At 42.4% G+C, this 20,958-nt stretch overlaps 1 protein-coding gene across 5 annotated transcripts in view; it reads left to right on the forward strand.

Annotated features, from left to right (window-relative positions):
- Nucleotides 1-20,958, forward strand: part of robo3 (roundabout, axon guidance receptor, homolog 3 (Drosophila)) — a 156,947-nt gene that overhangs the window by 60,398 nt on the left and 75,591 nt on the right. The window contains exon 1 of one of the 5 annotated variants that reach the window (XM_044041879.1): nucleotides 13,997-14,449. The exons of the other annotated variants lie outside the window; for them this stretch is intronic. Coding sequence (XP_043897814.1) covers nucleotides 14,386-14,449 — 64 coding nt within the window. The 5' untranslated portion in view covers nucleotides 13,997-14,385. Of the gene's footprint in view, nucleotides 1-13,996; nucleotides 14,450-20,958 lie in introns of those variants that run through there. 5 annotated transcript variants of the gene reach the window in all.

Raw genomic sequence — 20,958 nt, forward strand, 5'->3', positions numbered from 1 at the left:
GAAGTGCGTGTAAAAGGAGACGGGTACCTTGAGGGATTTTTTTCGAGCTTATTCAAACTGAGGCAGTGGAGGAGAACTCGTGTAGGGCTGTGGAGAAATCACGCTGCAGAGTTGCTTGGTTGTCTGCTTGTTTTTCTGCTGTAGGTTTCAAATTATGGATTTTTTCTGTGAGGGAGCCCGTAATTAGGTTTTGCGAAGTTATCTGCTTTCATTAAAGTGAAGCAAAATGCAAACAGCTTCGGGAGAGTGTTCGACAATTAGCAGACATTAAAACAAAACCGACTATATAATCCACTTGTAATTGATTGTTAACCCTTAGTGCTCACGCGGCGTGGATCTGTGCCGCAGGTGCACCCATGTGTGGTAAATTGTCGTGGGAATAATGCACAACTCCTTATATGGACATCCTGGCGGTGTGTGTTTATAGCTCACATGTTCAGGCTTTAAAAAATGCATTTTTTTCATCTGCTTCACAAATTCAATCCGATTTTAAACATTTTTAGTACTTTTTGCTCAGGTGTGTTTATATAGTTGGTAAAAAATACTTTTTTTTCATCAGATTGCCTCGGTTGTGCTGGAATATAAGGATATAAGAATCTGTTAATGTATGTTGAACATTGAAATTTTACATTACATCAAACATTTTCTATACGTACTGTGTTTTATCTTTCTCTGCTAAGTTGTGTTTTTACAGCGTTATGAGGACATTCCCTCCCCATACTGCAAAGAAGTGTTTTTTATGCAGATGGTGTTGCTATGCTATCAGGACAAGAAGAAAAGAAACCCATAATAGATTAATCATCATAGTAATTTCCTCATTCACACCAAAAGTGCCACAATCAGTCAAAACATTGTCACATTAATATGCGTCTCTGTAGCCACATAAATAAATAAGTAAGTATTAAACGGGACATGTGGGGTTTTTTGTTTTGGTCTCACAAATAAGTAAAACCTGAAATGAGTTTAATCAAACTATATTATATGGTCGTAGCTCCCGGCACCTGGTTTTTAACCACTCGTGTAGACAGAAGCTTGATTTAAGCGTTGACATTTAAAGTAAACGCTGTGGTTTTTGTGGAGTCAAAACAGCGCTTAAGGTGACTGACAAAGTGAAAATGTAAAAGCCATTACGTCTAATGGCTGTGAACTTTCTTGCCACGTTGAGGTGAGACTGTCGTGTGATAAATAAGTGGCACAAAGCTAACCAGGAGAGAATAATAATGATAATAATACTAATAATAATAATAATAATAATACAAAACCCAACTGGTGTATTCTATGGTGTCTGTGTTTCAGTAAAGAAAAAAAACATATTAATGTGTTGCATATTAATACTGTTTTTATTCTGGCTTCATTTGAATACAGGACAGGTATTTTGGAGAGCTATGTTATACTTGTCATGGATATAAGGTGGAAATGGATCGTGAATTCCTGCATGTCTTCACCAATGTGTTGCTTTTCAACCGTTTGACAGTATACTGTACTCGTACTCGTGCGTTTGTAAACACAATCTAGCTTGAGGGAGAGTAACTTAAGTAGCCAGTAGTAAGATTAGGTCAAATTAACATCAAACACACATTCTTCACAGACGTAAGAGAGTTTGGCTCGAAGGAAAAAGAAAGAAACGTCAGTAAATTAGAGCCAAGACCGCAAGCAGCTGTGTGCACTGCAATCTGAGGGCACTGAAGTGCACTGACATTTCCTCCTGATTACAGATATGCTTTCATTTCACTCTCCTTTATTCCACAATGGCCCTTGTCACATTTAGGGTGTGGATAAAAGCATCATTACAGTTCCCTGCTAGGTGTGGTACTGGTGTGATGTTGAGATCCAGGCTGTAGTCCAGCCTCTTCTCATTCCAAGAGCGTCATATAGCTACAGGGCTGCACAACTAACGAGTGATTATTTGGTCCATAAAGGAATCAGTTTGAAAGATTTCTATGTGATGTGGAGCAAAGGAACCAGAACATATTCACATTTAAGAAGCTGAACAATTAGAAAACTCGTTTTAATTCCAAAAAAAAATTAGTAATCAGTTAATAATCAGCTAATTGTTTCGTGTCGCGTCCCTTGGCGTCGCTTTACAGATGAACAGGACACCCTCCCGCGTTTGAAAGAGACGCCGGGGTGGCGCGTTAAGACGCTCAGACCACAGAGACACCTGAGTCTGCAGTCTAGACTTTTTGTTTAGCTTATTTTATTTTAACTGAGTGCTTAAGCCCATTTTTCCCAGAATAACTTTCAATATCTGGCAGTTATTTACAACTTACTGTATGTCAAAATAGTGTATCAACAATTTAAAATGAAGAAACTAAAAACACCGTCGCTGTACACACATTTTTGCGCGTTACATTTGAAATTTGAACAGTGTAAAAACATGTTCCAAATAATTTTGTCTCAATGTGCAAAAAACAGGCCAAAAAAAAGAAACTTATGTATAGGATTTTTTCCCTAGTCTCCCCACTTTGGTGACAAAGACACTGATTCACCAGTGACATTACCGTAATAACCACACGTCAGCTTTGACGTGCAACTTCTCAGCTTTCAGAAACTGCAATTACGGTAATGGAAAGTGCGCTCAGTCATGGCAATGATGATATTAATAAAATAAAAGTCATATTTGATTTTTATCCTAACCCTAACCTTAGTCTTTTTCTTGGCCCTTACCTTGACCTCAATCCTTAACTGGTCCCTAACCCTAACTTCATTTTTCCGCTGCACCCAGTGGGTTTATATCGTCCACTGACGCGACAGAGCGGCAGTCATATGACGGGTCGTGAGAGTCATTGTCTCGCTGTTTATTTCCATCAGAAATGAGAGGAGTCTCTGCTGTGTTTGTCATTTTGCCGTATTAGATCCATTTCCCGCGCAAATGAGCTGCCTGTGTGTACGTTCGCTGCATAATTATTTTCACTTCCCCATTTTTCCCAGACGTAACAGCAACGTCCCGGAGAATATAATGGGCCGTAACGGAACATGAGCTTAGCTCTCAGCAGGAGCCGAGCGACAAGGGGGTCAAATCCACCGCGGGAGACCAGAGAGCTGGAAACATTCTGTTTGCAGTCAGTGGGTGAATCGTTGCATTGTCTGATCCGTGTGTGTGTGTGATAATTGCTCCCAGCAAGTGCACATGATGAAACCAGGGTATGAAATTGTATTGTGAGCGCTCTCCCCCCCCCCCTTCACTGATTTCAGCCTCGCACATGAAATATAATCACAGTAAGGCCTTGATCTCAGAATGCGTTGTGCAGTTCATGATTTCCAGCATTTGGAGTTGCAGATCTGAATGAGACACTGTAATATTTACTAATGGATGTACACCTTTTTCAGGAGTGGTTCATAATCAAACGTGTTTAAAATCCGATTGAATTTGTGAAATTTGGAGACACGTCACAGTTCAAAGTTCACTCGGCAGTCTCATTTTGTGACTTCTGCACAACCATTGCTACTTTATATCGCTAACTTTGACTCAACAACACGTAAGAAGACGAAAAAAACCGCATCTTTTAAAGCCTGTATATGTGACCTATAAACACCCCTCCCTCAGGACGTCCATATAAGAAGTTGTGCATTATTTACATGGCAAATTACGATGGCTACACCTTTATATTCAAAGTAAATTTATATTCTGTAAGGGGAATTCATTATTTATTGGGAAAAAGTAAGACATGATTAACTGCCCTAGCAGCTCTGCTAGGATCTGTGTGTTTTTACTTTTACTTAGATATTTATTGTCCCTTATTTGCACAATTCTACTTTCTGTTGCTATTTTATCTTTTGTCTTTGTCCTTGGGATGTTTGTGTTCACTGTTAATTTATTTATTTTGTTAAACTTCCACCAAAACACTAAACTGCAGCTGCAAGTCTGAATTTCCACAGGCAGCAGCAGCAGCAGCAGCAATCAGAGCTGATATCCACAGGCTGGTAAACTGGTATCAGCATCCTGTGCTCCTCGGTCGATTTAATAGTAAGTGAACAGTCTCGGCCCGGAGGGTAAAACTTGATTCACTCTGTCAGCACCTGCACTGCTTAAAGCTACACTTTACAACTGAGTTAGTAAAAACTATTTAAGGATGTAATGTATACATTTTTATGGCTGGCAGTCACTTTGGTAAGTAGGCAGGTGCCGCAGGTGCACGTATGGCAGATTGCCGTGGGAATAATGCACAACTCCTTATATGGACGTCCCGAGGGTGTGTGTTTATAGGTCACGTATGCAGGCTTTAAATTTTTTTTTTTTTTTTCGTCCTCTTATGTGTTGTTGAGTCAAAGTTAGTGATATGAAGTAACGAAATAGACCGTTTTTCTTTTGTTTTTGAGCCGAGTGAACTTTGACCTGCGACGTATTTCCAAATTTCACAAATTCAATCGTATTTTAAACATTTTGAGTACTTTCTTGCTCAGGTGTGTTTATATAGTTGGAGAAAATAAAAATAAAATGTCATCAGATTGGAGATGGCCCCAAAATTGTATGGAATGGATTGCAACAACAATCTTCTTTTTTAAATAATATGAGAAGGTATAGTACAGTATGATGGCACAAACACACACACACACACTATAAATGATACTATTTACATTGAAAACTGCTTTATTTGTGATTAAAATCATATAGAATAATAATCAAAATAACGTGTTTTTTGGAGATGTACAATTTTACGACCTTCACGGGAGCTCAAACCCTCTTTATGGGAGCTCAGTTCCCACGTAACCCGGCGACTACTATGATAATGTGTTGAGTCACTTCTTTATGCACTACCCAGCTTAGTTGCATACTAACTCGTAATAAACAGGCAACAATCAATTTTAACGTCCCGCTATACATATGCAACAGTGTGTTGTGTAATAGTATGAATCTGTGTGTGGAAAAGTGCGAGCGATATGCGGATCAACGCTGTTGTCGTCATTACTTTGGATACAGAATAATGGGGTTGTGTTTTCCGAGTTGTTGTTTTTGATATTTCAGATTTCAATGGAAGGTAAACAAAGGCATTAACATTAGCCGTCGGCGATGTTCTCATCATTTTCCCCTTTCAACACCGAACATGTCGTGTTCAAAACACTCTATCATGAGTCCCGCTGAAACCAAACCATAATACAATTCCTTTGAGCTGCAAACAGAGTCAAGTGTCCAGCACAACCTGCGTCCGTAGCCTTCAGTTGCACATTTTAATGTCATCCATTTCACTTTTGTATTGGACTTGTGATGTAATTACTGCTGAGTGTGTGTGTTGTTCTTGAATGTTTGAAGTGATGCACATAGAGAATCTCAAAGGTCAAAGCTTTTTGACTTTTGACTTTTTTTGGAGTTTTGAATGTCGTTCTTTAGTTTTAAATTTTATGACTTCTACCGTATTGGCACAGCACCCCCCGCGACCCTCTGGTGGAGGATAAAGCGGTTAGATGATGACTGACTGACTGACTGACCGTGACTTTAGCAGAGTTGGAGCACCTTTGCTTGCTAAATGACCAGCCAACCATTTTCCATTTATTTATTTTTTTTTTACCACTTGCTTTTTCCCTTCTTGTATCCTCAGTGAAAGTAAAGCATCTTGGGCAGGGCAGTTAACTGCTAAGCATGAATGGCTCCTGTCACACACTGTAATAGCTTGTATGAAAGGCCAGTCCTGCTGTTGTCCGTGGAGGAGAGACAATTTTGTTCAGAATCCCCGGCAGGTTTCTCTCTCTCTCACTCTCTGTGTGTGTGTGTTGGAGGGAGAAAGGACCGTAATTGCTGCTGCCACCTCTCCTCCCTGGAGCCCTTGGTGCAGACTGGGAGAATTGGAAGAGTCATTTCATCTCGGTGGAAACGAACGATGGGCGATCTGTGGGGTGGTGTGGGGGAGAGGAGAGGAGAGGAGAGGAGAGGAGGGTAAATTACACAGCAGCACCGCGCGGCAGTCGGTTGTGTTTTCTGACCTCTGTGCCCGACTCCACTTGAAGCCTGAGGAGAAGGCTTTTGTGGAAGAAGATGGACATTCTCTGCCAGACAGGGGGGCCGGACGTTGTGTCACGACATCCTTGAAGACAGCGACTGTGACGCGCAATCCGATACAATGGCGCCAAGCGATAGCAATAAACGCTGCCTCGGTGAAGATTACACTGTCAAAAGACAATCTTGTCGGCTTGTAGTTCTGCCTCATAAATGTTGTTTTGGTGCCAAAACTGTTTAAATCAGTGAAACAACACATGACACTCTGTGGCTTATAAAAATCAGCCGCTGTTGTTGTTGTTGTGGTGGCGGAGTTGAAATAACTATTATTGCAACGCTGCAGAGCTGTTGTGTTGTAATGATGTAGCTACATTGGAAATATTAAACTTTCAGTGTCAGGGAGAATGACACAGACATTGACAACAGGGATTGCTGCCCCTTTTCTTTTTTAGACTTTAATCTTTCCACTTAACCACTTCAAGTTTCTCTTCTTCTGTCCGGAGCGCCACAAACTTTTCCTGGACACGTATTCTCTTTGCAGCGTTCCACTTCCTACAGCCTATTTTGTTCCTGTCATTCTGAATCTCCCTCGTCGGTGCTGGCCAACCAATCTGTGTTAAATCCAAGGGACATTGCCACAAACGTGCAGATTTTCAAGATTTACATCAAGTGTGAATATGTATTTGAATATGCACAAAAAAACTCAGCAGAGTGTTTGGTGTGATGTTAATCAACCAGTGTTGTAACGTAACTTCGTTACTGTACTTGTGCCACAAAATAAAATGTCTACTTTTACTCCGCTACGTTTCCCTTGACCATCTTCGTTACTCGTTACAACAAAACAAAAGTTGAGTTGGTGTTGCAACGCCTGTTTTTTGCAGAATTCATTTACTTATACTAATACATTTTATATCAGAAAATGACTTTTGATAACTCATTACTCAAGTACAGTAATTGCAGGTACTTTAAGACTCAATTAATATTCTAAAAGGTGACTTTAACTTCTACCAAAGTCATTTTCTGGTAAGATACTCTGACTTTTGCTCAAGTATCACTTAAAGAACTTTATACAAGACTGTAATCAACACAATTGATTAGCATGGGTGTTGTATGGAAGGAAGGGGGCAGCACTCTAAAGCTATGAAAAAGCCAGCGCCTAAAATAACAAATTCTCATATTACAAAACATCATTTCTTGCTGCGCTCCACAACTACCAATATGACATTTACAGCATTTTTCTCATCTTCTATCTTTATGGCTGTTACATTTATATAAGAATTCAGCACACAGCCCACCCAGCCTCCAGAAGAATGCCTCTGCCACTCCTGCCTTTGCTTCTGATACAGATGACAGTCTGGTCACGTTCAGGACATGAGTATCCCCCGCGTGGTGTTTTGATTGTCACACAGAAAAACTGTTTTTCTTGTCACGACGACAGCTTCGACAATATAGATGATACATATAATACATAATATAGGGCACATTTCAGGGAAATAAAAGGCATTCACAGAAACCAGTGCCAATAAAAACACATTCAGAACATCATCCAGCAAAACTCGCCGGACGGCCAAGTCATAAAGAACAAAATTGTGGCTAGACTATTGAAAATAACCTTTTTTATAGCAGCAGTTTCATTACTGGCAGCCCACTCTGCCACTGTCTGCACAAAGTCACCCACAGAGTGTGTGGCGTGCGTGCGTGCGTGCCAAACCCAATCCCCACTCATTACAGAATACAATCAAGCGCATGAAACCAGTTGAACGGGTGAACCCCAACAGATGACAAGAGGTTAATGTCGCCTTTGACACTCCAATCTGCCCTTCTCATCAAGATGTGTGGTGGCAAACAGACGGGGACGGCCCGGCCCACTCCGTCTTCATACACCCATATCAATCTTTAAAGTGCAGAGAACGCACACGTGCGTTAGGGGGTGGTGTGTGTGTGTGTGTGCAGCACGGGGGGGCTGGAACGTCTCGCTTCACAGCCCCAAAATTAATAGGGGGGCCCTCATTATGGGGCGAAACAGGAAAGACAAAGAGGTCCCGGTGAAGCCGGAAGAGCCCTTATATAATGAGATGAGAGGAGGGTGGTGTGAAGAAAACCAGGAGAAAGGAGATGACAAATGTGAGCGCCTCAACGCTCAGCCCACTGCTCTGCTTATTGCTGTTTTCCCTTTACTCATTCTGTGGGACTGAATCCAAGCACAGAGGTGCCAGCGAGCGAAACAGGAAATTAGTTACCCCCTAATAGCGGCCATGCTTTACTTTCTCCCCCGCTTCCCCCCCCCCTCGTTTTCAATCTCCATCCCTTGGGGGAGGTTGGGTAACAGCCAATCTCATTGAAAGGCAGATCAATAAAGAGATATATTGTCACCTCAGAGCGCCACCCTCTTAATCAATTAATCTATAATAGAATGCGTTCACTGGAGCCTCTTAAAGGGCCCGTCCTCCTATTACCAGCAGTGGGTCAGAGTAGGTGCAGACATATACAGTATATAGGCCTCTCATTACTGCAGTAGTAATGGAGGAGTGGGATTTGGTTGAAATGCCTGGTCAAATAGATCCAGGTGATATGCATTTGAATGGCATTTCAAGGAAATAGTGCTTATGTTTCCACCGAGAACCGGTGGCCGTCACGACTTATTATCCATGCTCTGCTGCTGCATCATCAGATAAAGCTGCATGTGACTCTCAGACCACACAGTCCCGACGCTGCTCAGAAATGATTCAGAGAACCTTGGGTCTTCTCCGGGTTCTCCAGTTTCCTCCCACAGTCCAAAAAAATGCAGATTTGGGGATTAGGCAAATTGGACCCCGTGTGAGTGTGACAGTGGATGTTTGTTTGTCTCTATGTGGCTCTGTGATGGACTGGCAATCTGTCCAATGTTTACCCTGACTTTCGACCTTTGTCAGCTGGGATTGGCACCAGATTGCCTCCATGAGTATGGGGGATAAAGCGTTAGAGGATGGATGAATACCTGTATTTGCAATCCAAAACTGAAATACCTTAATTTTAAAACTATTCTTTGCCTAAAAAATATATAAAAACTTTTGTCTATGGCAAATGTACGGAAGAGTATTAGTGCCATATGTGTAAACAAAAAAAAAGATAATTGATAGGAAGAAAAAAAATAAAACAGCATGAATTCTGAGATTAAAGTCAGAATTCTTTTTTGTGGCACTATTACCCCTCCATACAAACTGACCTGACTGGACACATTTTAGAGAAAATCAAACTTTGCAGTGTTAAATCAACACTAAAAGAGTTAAATTACCACTGTGTCCGAGTGTATTTGGTCCTAATTCTTTCCAAGGGGGCATTCTACTCAATCTGTTGTCATAGTAACCCTGAAAGAGTCATTGAACTTTGACACTGCTTATTTAACTTGATTTACTTTGCACAAGGCCGTGATGCAGGGTGAGGCTTAAAGCAGGACATATTCTGAAACTGTAAGTGTTTTCTGAGGACAATGGTCTGATCAGTGAAACAGGAAGTGCACTAAATGAGCACCAAAGCCATTTTTAGACATCGATTTTCCAGAATGTGCATCAAACAGCCGAGTAAACACTGGAGTGGCAGCGTCGCTGCTTCACGTCCAGTCTAACAAAAGCTTGAGAGGACTAAATGAACGATACATTGCTCTAATTTAACACATATAACATGAGAGATTTCAGCGTTTTCACATTTTTTATTAGTCTTCACTTAGTCATTATGGGTCACTGAGTGCAGTCTACATAGACATTAGAGGATTGTGACAGCGCTTTGAAGATGAACATTCACTCTTCGTCACTCATCATCATAAACTGATTAACACGTAAACAGAGCTCAAGGTTGCTTTGAGTTGCTGCGCTAATAAATTAACACAAAAAAGAGCTTATTTTTTCTGCATTTCTGGTGAAGGAGAGTCATTTCTTTATGTATATGTATATTTATCATTTATGACATCATCGTAAGAACAAAGAGATGCTGTTTGCCTTCCTCAAGTGAACAAAACAACCATTGTGTCTTTTTACAGTAAAGGTTGCTGCTGATTATACTTTTTTGTTTATCATTTGCGACACAACAGTGCTCATTTCACCGAGTCCTATTAAGAAAACAATTTTCAAATGTCCTTAGCAGATCCCAAAGGCTATAATTGAATTATGATCACTTTAATTACTATTTGATTGTCCTTTGCTCTATGCTAATTCGAGAAAGTCAATATTGAAGGTGTGGAGGCGAAGGAGGCGGAGCACGGTTGTATATTTTGATAGGCATCACTTGGGGTAATTGAACTGAATCTCGACATAAGAAAATCATATTGTGAATAAAAATCAGCCCAATAAATGCAAAATGACATATTTACATCAAATCAGCATATAGCCTGTGTGCACTGGGCTGCGTCTCCAGGAGATCTCGTGTCCAGAATAGAAAATGGGTTTCTAAGCCGTGTTACAAATATTACAGTAACAGCAATAAATGGAGTATTTTGTGCTGAATGGTCAGTGCTTGTCTGTCGGGAGTGAAAAAGAAGCACAGCAAATCATCTGTATTTCAAATTAAAGGTTTCTTTTTTTAACCCAGGAAGGAACAAAGCGAACAAATATCCTTTTTTTTCTCTCCTCTGCTAAGGAATACCTCCAAGGTCACGTCCTGTGCCGTCCTCAGAGGGAGCGAGAGAGAGGGAGTCATATCTTAAAGCCAACCTGTAGCTTCTCGGGTTGATATGACTTTCCTTCTTTAAGGAGAGTCACATTTTTTTTTAGGTTTCGACAATGTGGCAAAGAAAGTGAAGGACTGAGCAAATTAAAATGTGTTTTTTCAAGAATTAATTTCTTCTTTTCCTCATGCACGTCCTCCTTTTGTCCTTTTAATATCCTTTTAATGCCGGACTCTCATTTTTTTCCATGAAATGATGAGAGCTACCATGTGTATGGATTCTGCACAAGGACAGATGGTAAATACAAAAAGCAATATAAACTGAAGACAAGAAGTAATTATATATATATATATATATATATATATATATATATATATATATATATATAAAAGATTCTTCAAATGTTTCAAAAGTAGGATTTGTGTGAAGAATCCAAACGGCCCTCTGAGCTGCTTTTATTTATAAATCCCTGGTGAGTGAAGTTGGATTTCATTTTTAATATTGGACACGATTACTTTTTTCTTTTTTATGAAACTGTGTACTTATAGCTGCAGTCGGCAGAATACTCTGGTTAAAAAAAATACTAGAAATGGCTCCGTATTCTGACATCTGCGGACATTTTTAGCTCGGTGACATAGTTCTCTCGGGTCTCAAAGGTCCGGCAATAAATCTGGGGGAATTGACTATGCAGCATATGCTCGGCTTTTTTTAAATCCTAGCGTCGTGAGGGGGGGGGGCTCTGCTGTATTCTATTATCCGACGCTAAAGAGTCACCTGCAAACCTGCAAACGTCGACTGCAGAGCTCCTGTGCATCGTCGGCTGACAGCCTACCCACAAATAGTCGAGGAAGAGACCATGCATATCGTCTGTATTTCTGACAGCATCTTTAACTCACTCTGAACCGTGGTAGTGGAAAAATAAAATTGCTATTTTTATTTATTTTTTGCTGTCTAAGCTGCCATTAGAAGGAGGCCGTTAAGTAAGCCAAAGAGTTAGTCAGAGCGGCGCGAGAAGACGAAATTGCTGAAAGGTGGTTTTACTCGCGCCGAACTGTAGTAGCAGAGCGAGACTATTCGTGGAAGCGAAACAATTCAGCGGCGAAGCATTATGCACACGTTTTAGACGGGAAATGTTGACGCTTACGTGTCTTTAACTATTTTTGCCAACTATAGACGGGGTTCCTCCTGCTCTTGTTTCCTAGAAGAACTCGACCCTCTGTGACTTCTCAGAACAGCCAAGCTTGATTCATCGATAATAAGTCCCAGCATTTTACTTGAAAGATTAATGTATAAATGAGTACTGAGCAGTTACTGACCACCCAGACCTTTCTCGATTAATCAGACTCGATAGATCATGGAGGGTGTCTTTTCATAGCGCTGCTGGGAAAGCTGATTCTGAAGGCCTTTTATAGTTCATTCAAATGAATTGCAAAAGCGAGTCCTTTGTGTGTGTGTGTGTTTGGAGGTGGTGGTGGTGGTGGAGGGGGCATAATTCTATGATCTATGGCTCAGCTGCGAGTGTGCCGCACGAAACCGCGCTCGCGAGAGCCGCGCTTGTAATTCGCCGCCCTAATATGGACAATTAGTCTAAATTCATGGAGTGCTTGATTCCACTGACAGCGACGCCAAATGTTTGACGAAGGCGCCAAAGTAGCCGCATCAGTCACAGGCGAGCGGAAATGCATTTAGTGGAGGGCCTCATCATGTTTTATTCAATCACGGCGGCGATGCTCAATTAATCAGTTTCCGCAATTAAATTAAACATGTACATGCATAAAACATGAAAGAAGTATCAGGGATGTTTAAGTGCCGCTTGGTTCTCAGTGCTCCTGTCAGCTCAAGGGGGGGAGTATTTATTCTCAGGCCTCTACAGCACAGACTCCCACTTTTTATGGATGTGGAAATGCATTGTTTTCCACCTATAGTGACAATAGTGTGCGGCTGAATGTGTTGAATTTCACCCTCAGCGTGCTCGTCCCGATGCATTCCTCCACCCCGTGCATTTCTATAAATGTCAAGTGCTTTTTGTTTTCCAGGTCTGCCTGACCCTTAATATTTATTTAGCTCAACGGTGCTCCGTCCAATCATTCCTTATTGCTTCGTTGCAGATGTGTGGCTCTTGGTGTGTGTCAAGTCTCATTGGCTGCAGTTTGCCATATCTCCCAGCGCATGCAATATTGCTTTTCGCTTTCCATCAAGTGCAGGCGGAGCGCGCGCCCGGATAAGTAGTGACATTTCGCAGCGGTGCGCGGGGGCTTGTTTGTGTCTCTCAGTGCCTAGTAAGTCATTCCCAGTGCCTGATTTGTATACATAGCGCCACAGTCGGAATGATCAAAGGTCTCTCACATGTAAAGGCAAATTTGCATTTGGATTCATACACCTGCCAACATAATTTACCCCTTTGTGGTTAGATAGCAGCTCGCAGATACATGTTGACATTTGCCCGGTATTCGATAGTCAGACTTCAGTCGAAAAGGGCTGTGGTGTAATAGATTTAATCCATGTAGAATGGGTGGGATTATAGAGGGCTCTGGATGTCTTTGCATGTCACAGCTGAAAAGATTGGGGTAATGCATGTTATGTTTTCAGGGTATAAAAATATTAATACGCATGGACACGCACATAACCTTATGCTTATCTGATGCAGTGATCCATGTCCATGCCTCAAAACATGAATACAAAGGCTCAATTCAACCAGTAAAGACATGTTCTTGTTTAAAAGTATGGCCTTATGCAGCAAAGTTTAGCGAACGTGTCTTTAGAAGTCATCAGTTGCTTCATTTTCATACCTAAATAAAAAACAGTACAGGGTCATTCTGTGTTTATTTTTTTTAACCACTGGCCCTTTAAGAGAGCGGTGCTGGGTTGGTCGAGTCAGACACATTCAAGAGTGAGCAAAGAGGAAGCCGGGTGAGTGTGACTTCACAGTACGACTACAGTGAAGCCACTGAAAATCAACATTTGGCTCGTCACTCACAATCACAGTTAAAGTTAGACGATGAATAATACATGGAAACATGAGAAAAGAAATCAAAGGGGTTTAGACTTGCCAAATAGATACACAACATATGGAATTATTATGTTTAATTTTATGATGCTTTGGCATAGTACATACACAATTTTAAATATATCAGGTTTTCGTTATCTATCTATCTATCTATCTATCTATCTATCTATCTATCTATCTATCTATATCTATGGATCTATCACTTCTGACCAATATATCAATATCAATCAATACCTCAACATTCTGTTTTATGCTATAGTTAGGCTGCATACACTGCAAACTGTGTTAACGTACAGCAGTTAATAGTCGCGATCACCCACTCTTATTTTGAAATACAAACCGGAAATGCTTTTCGGCTGTTTGGCAGCTTTACGTCAGCGTGGCTCTGCTCCGGGACCGTGTTGTTTTGACATGGGGCTGTAGTAACTCGGCGGCTGTAGCGGAGGAGAGGAGCTGGAGCCGGAGCCGGAGCCGGAGCTTGAACACCGGCGTTGAAGCGGAGGTTGTGTGGAGTATACGGCTCCGTGTTGAACTGTGCGTGTGTGTGTATGGACTTTATCTTCTTCTGACTCGTCTGGACTATTATTATTGTTCAACCTGACAGCGTTCGTCTTCTTCTGAAAGCCGATGGTTTGAAGGCAGGCACGGGAGAACGGGACGCGCTAACCGGTCACTGCCTGCCACTCAACGGCCGCCTCTCATCCTCTCATGAGCCGGAGCACCAGCCTCTCGCGGAGCAGCATTTACTGAAAAACTGTGATTTATTTCTGAACACCCATCAGTGGTTATGAAAAGCCTCGGTGTATAATGGAGTACCGCCCGACCGTGGTTGTCCTGCTGGTTTTATGTGCACTCAGAAGTTTGGCATATGGTAAGTTTTAGTATAACGTGATTGTTTTTGGGTTATGTTTGCGCAGACTGCTAAACTAACCTCACAGACTCCCCACATGATTTATAGCGGGTTCAGTGTTAAAGCAAATGCAATATTTGTTCATTTTATTATTTAAAAAGAGAATTTGCTGTTTTTTTTGTAATGTGTGTGTGTGTGTGTGTCCTTGCATTAATCCTTGTATAATCCACGTGGATGATGTCATTTAAAGGCCACTTAAGGCTGCACATATGCAGCTTTCTGTGTGTCTTTCCCACCCAAGAGGCTGGATTCACACTAGCATCTGCCCTCCTCCACACAGAAATGGGACTTCATTTATCTCTATTATTGGGGCCCATCAGGTGAAGACATAACCTCCCGCACAATGCAACTGTGCAGGAGGGACAGCATGATCCACTCTGCCCCCCATTCCACTGTGTAAAGTGAGTGGTGCTGGGAGTTTGTGTCATGCAGGGTTTCTTGTCACAGTCCTCTGATTTGAATGACAGCCTTGTCCAGATGCTGCTGCTGCTCCTGTGCATGTGTTTGCATTGTGCCGAGCCGTGACTCTGGAGCTGCACTAAGCAAACTGGAAATATATTCAGTTTTGCAGGATTTAAAGATGTGTTTTGAACTACAAAGCTTCGTTTCTTCGGGTTTAGCCTCCTCTAAATCCCCTGATAGAGCAAATTGGTCCGTTGTTGTGTTTCTAATGAGTCTGTAGTGGAATCATTTGCATACAGTGCCTTTTAATTGAAGTTCCTCTTACACCGGACTGGACTCTGCATAGAAAAACCCAACCCAGTCTCACTGCTGGACTGCTGGGATGATGAAAGCCGGCTTTAATGAGACCGATTGCTGCATCCTCACATCCTCCCCATCATTCACAGATGCTCTGCAGATGTGGCTACAGGTTCAGCATACTTATGTAATGTTGTGGTCTTCTGCAAACACGTTTGTTTTCCCAGTGCAAGTGGGAAGTTACAGTTTGGGGCCTGGTCCCCTCTTCTACAACCGTGGCTCTTTTTACAAGGCTGTAAACATTGGTTATGAACCCAAAGCATCTGTGGAAGTCTCTCCTTCACTGACTCCACATGCTCCTCTGGGACTACAAAAGCTGCATTAAAGCCACTTATTTGTTCTGCTGCTGCTGCTGCTGCTGTCTTTACTTCTGAATACATTTTTTGTCATCTCACTTTGATTTACTTTCTCTCCGTTCGTGTCACACTCTGACACTGTCACGCAGAACTGTTTTTAAAACAGGGAGCGTTCGCTTTTTTCGGATAAGCACAGGCTTTGGAAAAGGGAGCACACGTGGTAGAGTAAGCTTCTGCATCGAGCATGCTCTTTTATACGAAATTGAGTGGGTATACGTTGGACTTTTGAACCTGCAAAAGAGAGGTGACACCGTTCCCATTGCCTGTGGTGGGTTTTATTCACCTGTGTATCACCCAGGTGTGATGTGTGCGGTCACAAATGTGCCAGAAACAAATAGAGGAAGAGGAAAACAAACAACAACACAGTGGAGCTAAGGCTTGCGGTGCTTAATCAATTTTTAATCGCTTACCAAAGTAGTTGATATTGACATGATGAGTGCACATCCAAACACATTCCATGTGGTCAAAAACCTGTTTGCACCCAGGGATGAACGGGCTCTTTGAGCAGCGTCAATGGGCTATAAGGTGAACTGAGGAGCGGGCCTCTCCATGTGACTCTCTCTTCCCTTCCATGTCATGTTCCAGTCCGCAGTGTCACTCATCTCAACAGTCAGCGGGGTCATGTGCCGGCCACGGTCTGCGTTTAAGTGACTGGAAGGCTCATGAATATCCTCGAAAACCGACCCGTAACCAGATCAAACAGCCCGTGGCAAAGCCCTGATACCCACACTGTAATTTCATTGTTCATACCGCTCCGTTTCCTTCGGGGAGGGGGAGCTAATGTGGCTTTAAATACTGTAGCACAGACGTGTCATTGTTTTAAGTCTTGTTTCTCGGTGACTGGCGATTGTGTGTTTTTCGCATGAGGCCTTTGAGACACGTTGTCATGCAGCGTGGCGGTTGTTAGTGGATCGTCAAGGGCACTTTGACATTAATGATGGGAATTTAATTTGGAAACATTCCAGCAAATGTTCCATTTCTGCAACTTGTTCTTTGAGAAATAAATGTCAAATGGTCCCCCGTCCCATCCCGCAAAATAATAAGAATAAAAAAACAGACAGATGGATAATTAACAGGCCTGTTGTCAACAGTTTTATTTGGGACTATCACTTTGCCAGAAGCCAGAGAGTTGTGTTAAATGAGGCTCCAATTAGGGCTGTTCAACTCCGTCAACACTGATGATTATTGTGAGAAATGTCAGATAAATATAACATTTTCTTCCAATGTGATATTTGAAGAAAGCTGTTTACTTGTGTTTGTGTCAATGTCAACATTGAATTATTAGTTTTTGTGTGGTATAAATCATCACTTTTAAGAGGCAGAAACGTTGTTGTTTCACCTCAAGATACATGAAGCCAGATTTATGGCAGTCACATCGCCAGACGCCGTTAAAGAATTGCTTTCAGTTTGGGTGAACTGACCCTTTTGTGGGAGAACAATTCGCTCTGTAAAACCGTATTAGCTCCCTGTTGATGTCACCGTGTCACCGTGTCAGTGGATGAGTCATAACAAGGCGACGTACAGCAGCTATCGACAGCACGTCTGCTGCCATTTTTGATGACAAACACCCACTCGAGTGCACCCACTCTTCCTCCCCCATCTGTTTTTAACAGATCAATTAGACTGTCAATAGCACAGCAAGCTCTGGCATGATCTATGGAAATGAGCTGTAAGCTCCTCAAAACCATTAAGGCACAAGCACAATCCTTATTTAGGCTGATTGAAAAATAACATTGTGTCAAGGCGGGGGCAATGATCTAAACATCCGCTTCCTGTCATCACGGGACGAGGAGCGTCAATCATGAGCTCAAACTGCCATTTGAAGCTTATTTTCTATTTCCGGTCGCCCCCATCCACACAGCTGCTGGTGTCCTAAATTTAGCATAGGACATCAAAAAATGGAGAATAGCATAGTTTCACTGTCCCATGTACAGGAAAGTTTGATGACACCCTATGTGGGGTATTTGTTTTTAATCAAAATCGCAATTTGAAACCAGTGTGTAATAAATATGATGGAAACCGCTTGAAATTTTAATACCTGTATTCGTGTGCTTCAGAAAAATGAGATAAAGTGATTCAGCCCCACACCTCATGATGCATAATTAACAGGTTACATTTGCATGCCGGTGTAGTAGCTAAATGAAGTAGACTGAAGAAATAAAAACATCTTTAACCACGGGGTGTTTTCACTCCATCTGCAAACCACTTCCTCTCTTAATGGCAGCGCTTAATATCCCTGCGCATTCCCACCACCGAGGGCCAAAATAAACACACACGCTGGGACACCAGGGGCCATCGCTATCAGGCATCAAAGAGGAGCAGACTAAACAGAGCAGGGTCGCTACTTAGCGGCGGGCGCTGACAGGACAAGTCAGCTATCCCCTCTCCTTAAAGGTCTCGAGTGCGACCGCCTGAGGGGCCCCCACACAGTATGGCCTCAACTCCCCACCTCGGGCTGTAGACAGATGGATGGCCCCCAGCATTAGTTCCAGTGGATATTAGACGGACTGCACTCTCCACTGCTGGTTCTAATATGGAAATGGACATGGGGCAAGGTGAATCGCCCCATGTCGACCCCCTTTTTTTTTTTTTTTACGAAATTTCACGACAAAGCAGTGTTGCTCTGTTTGAAATCCAGGCTCCATTCATACAGCTACGTGTTCTGATGGAGATGGCATGTTCTCCCTGTTGTGTACGTGGGTTTTCTCTTTGTTCTCCGGCTTCCTCCCACAGTCCAAAAACATGCAATATGGGGATTAGGTAAATTGGACACTCTAAATTGAGCATAGGTGTGATTGTGAGAGTGTCCCTGTGATGGACCGGCGAACTGCCCCGGTTGTACCCCACCTATTGCCCTATGTCAGTTGAGATTGGCACAGCTCCCCTCCCCCCCGACCCTCATGTTGAGGATAAAGCTGTAGAAGATGGATGGATGGATGGACATCTTTTGGTGAAGTGTCTCAGGAAAACATTGCCACGTAGGCCAGTGAAGTCTGGAATCAAACCCACAACCTTCAAGACGAGAGACGACTCACTCCACTGCTGAGCTGCAGTCTCCTCCTGAAGTATGGAAGTCGTAGGCGGAGAAGTGAGGCACAGGCTGGTGTAATCAAGATGCTGATTCTCTGAATTGCTGAGTTGTAGCTGAGGAACGACGATGGGGGGGAAAGTAGAACGTGTTGCGAATACATCATTTATGATTTCATATGCAGCAAATTGTCATTGTTATCTTCGCCCTTATTTTTCTCTAAAGAGCCGGTTAGAACACTCAATCCGTGTGAAGTGCCGCCGACGTGTAAATAGGTAAACGTCTTTGTTGTGTAAATGTTTGCCGTTGTTTTCGTGCCGCGTCACACTTTGAGACGACGCAGTCCGAAAGGAGGACGATTACAGACGCTGTGTGTATGAAACATTCCCTGGCTCTCGTTAAGACGTTATTAAACAGATCCATTTCCGTTCCGCTTTAAAGTGATCATCTGCCAACTGCATCGCGGGAGACGCGTCTTCCCTCCCTCCCCTGCCCACAAAAATGGGACACATCTTTCAAAAGAGGCACTTTGTGTGTTGTATGAGTCGGAGAGGGACACAGATTAAAATCTACTCTGTGTGTGTGTGTGCTGCCATTCGCACGGTATTGCATTATATATTCGGCGTTCATCTTGAGATTCCAGCCGCACGATTTTAAAACTTTATCAATCATAATCGCGTTGATCTTCCACCTCGACGCAGGCCAAAATGAATAAACTGTGATTCATCGCGCTCATTAAGAAGACAAAACGTTTTCCCACACGGTGTTCGAGTACAGTACGGTGTGAACACGACCCATAAGTCATCATTCTCGCATAAAACATAAGAAATATAAGCTGCACAGCTGCTTTACAAAAGATTTCATGCACTATCTGCCGTTTCTGTTACATAAGAGCACTCGAGTCTTCTGCTACCGCTATCTTTGGAGTGTGACGGCGTAATAGTCACGTTAATGGTACACCTATATGGCGTAAGTGGGCGGAAATGCAATTACATGATATACTTATAGCATGTAAAGCTGAAAAATTTAATACCCGAGTGAGTCAGCAGCAGCCAGACCCGACCCACATCTTAACACTGGCGTATGTTTTTCGTCGGCCACGTCTCTCCATGTTTACTGGGTTTTTATGACCCACAGACTTCAACATTCTGTCGCTGGCCGCACCCCCGCCAAACTCCCAAAACCACCATCCACTCTGTCTGTGTGTGTGTGTGTGTGTATGAACATGTTTGTGAAAACCTGGTGCTTGAAAGCTCTGTATGGGTAAGAGCCAGCTGATAATGGATCGTTTTCATCACCGGTGTATCAAAGTGATGCAGGAGCGGGGGAGTGGGGGGAGTGGGCTTTGCCTCTGTGGACGATTTAATGGCCGGTGTCAGTGCTGACAGGAACGGCTCGTTTTTGAACAGTGACAGTCGCTAGGTACCTGTTATTTTGTGATGCAGGTGTTGATACGCCAAAAAAGAAAAAAAGGGGATGTGATGTGGGCATGGGAGGCAGTGAGTGTCTCTTTAGCTATTAGTTCTCCAGAGCAGCAGCATCTCTGTTTTGATGACTGACGGTGAGACAAGAAGCCCTAAAGGGAAAATGCTTGTTAACGAAATGTGACTCAGGTGACGAGGCGGTCGAGAGTCACTCAACCTGAATCTATAAAGAACAACATTCAGTGCGTTTTAGAGCGAGTGATGGACAGCTGAGCTCGAATGATGGGTGCATGTATGTAGAGCTGCAACTCACGATTATTTATTTTCATAATCGATTAATCTGTCGATTATTTTCCCAATGAATCGTCTGGTCCATAAAGTGTCAGGAAACCTTAAAAAATGTTGATTGGTGTTCGTCAAACCTGGAAATGATGATGTTCTCAAATGTCTTGTTTTGTCCACAAACCAAAATGATTCACTTTTAATGATTTCTTTGTTATCCAGAGCAAAGAAATGAAGAAAATACTCCGGAAATCTTGGTTTAATCATGAAAAATGAAACGATTATCAAAATAGTTGTCGATTAATTTAGTAATCGATTAATAGTTTCAGCTCTACATGTATGTAATGCTTATATTGGGTTTAATAGTTATAATAGACAAAAAATACTACCCCTATTCTAGTGGTACAAAGCTAAATCGGAGAAGTATTCCTTCAAACTTCATATGTTTATCGTCCATAGAGTTTACCATAAGATTAATACTAAATCTAAGATTATTTCTGCCAATAGCTAATAAATCCGTCCAGCCGCTCAATTCTCCTCAGCACTGTTCCTTTTTATTTCTCTCCGGCGCTGCAATCTTATGACACAGTTCAATTTTCCACTGGAACCGCGCGGTCTCCG

The sequence above is a fragment of the Solea senegalensis genome, linkage group LG13, assembly GCF_019176455.1.
Source record: "Solea senegalensis isolate Sse05_10M linkage group LG13, IFAPA_SoseM_1, whole genome shotgun sequence".
Lineage (NCBI taxonomy): Eukaryota > Metazoa > Chordata > Actinopteri > Pleuronectiformes > Soleidae > Solea > Solea senegalensis.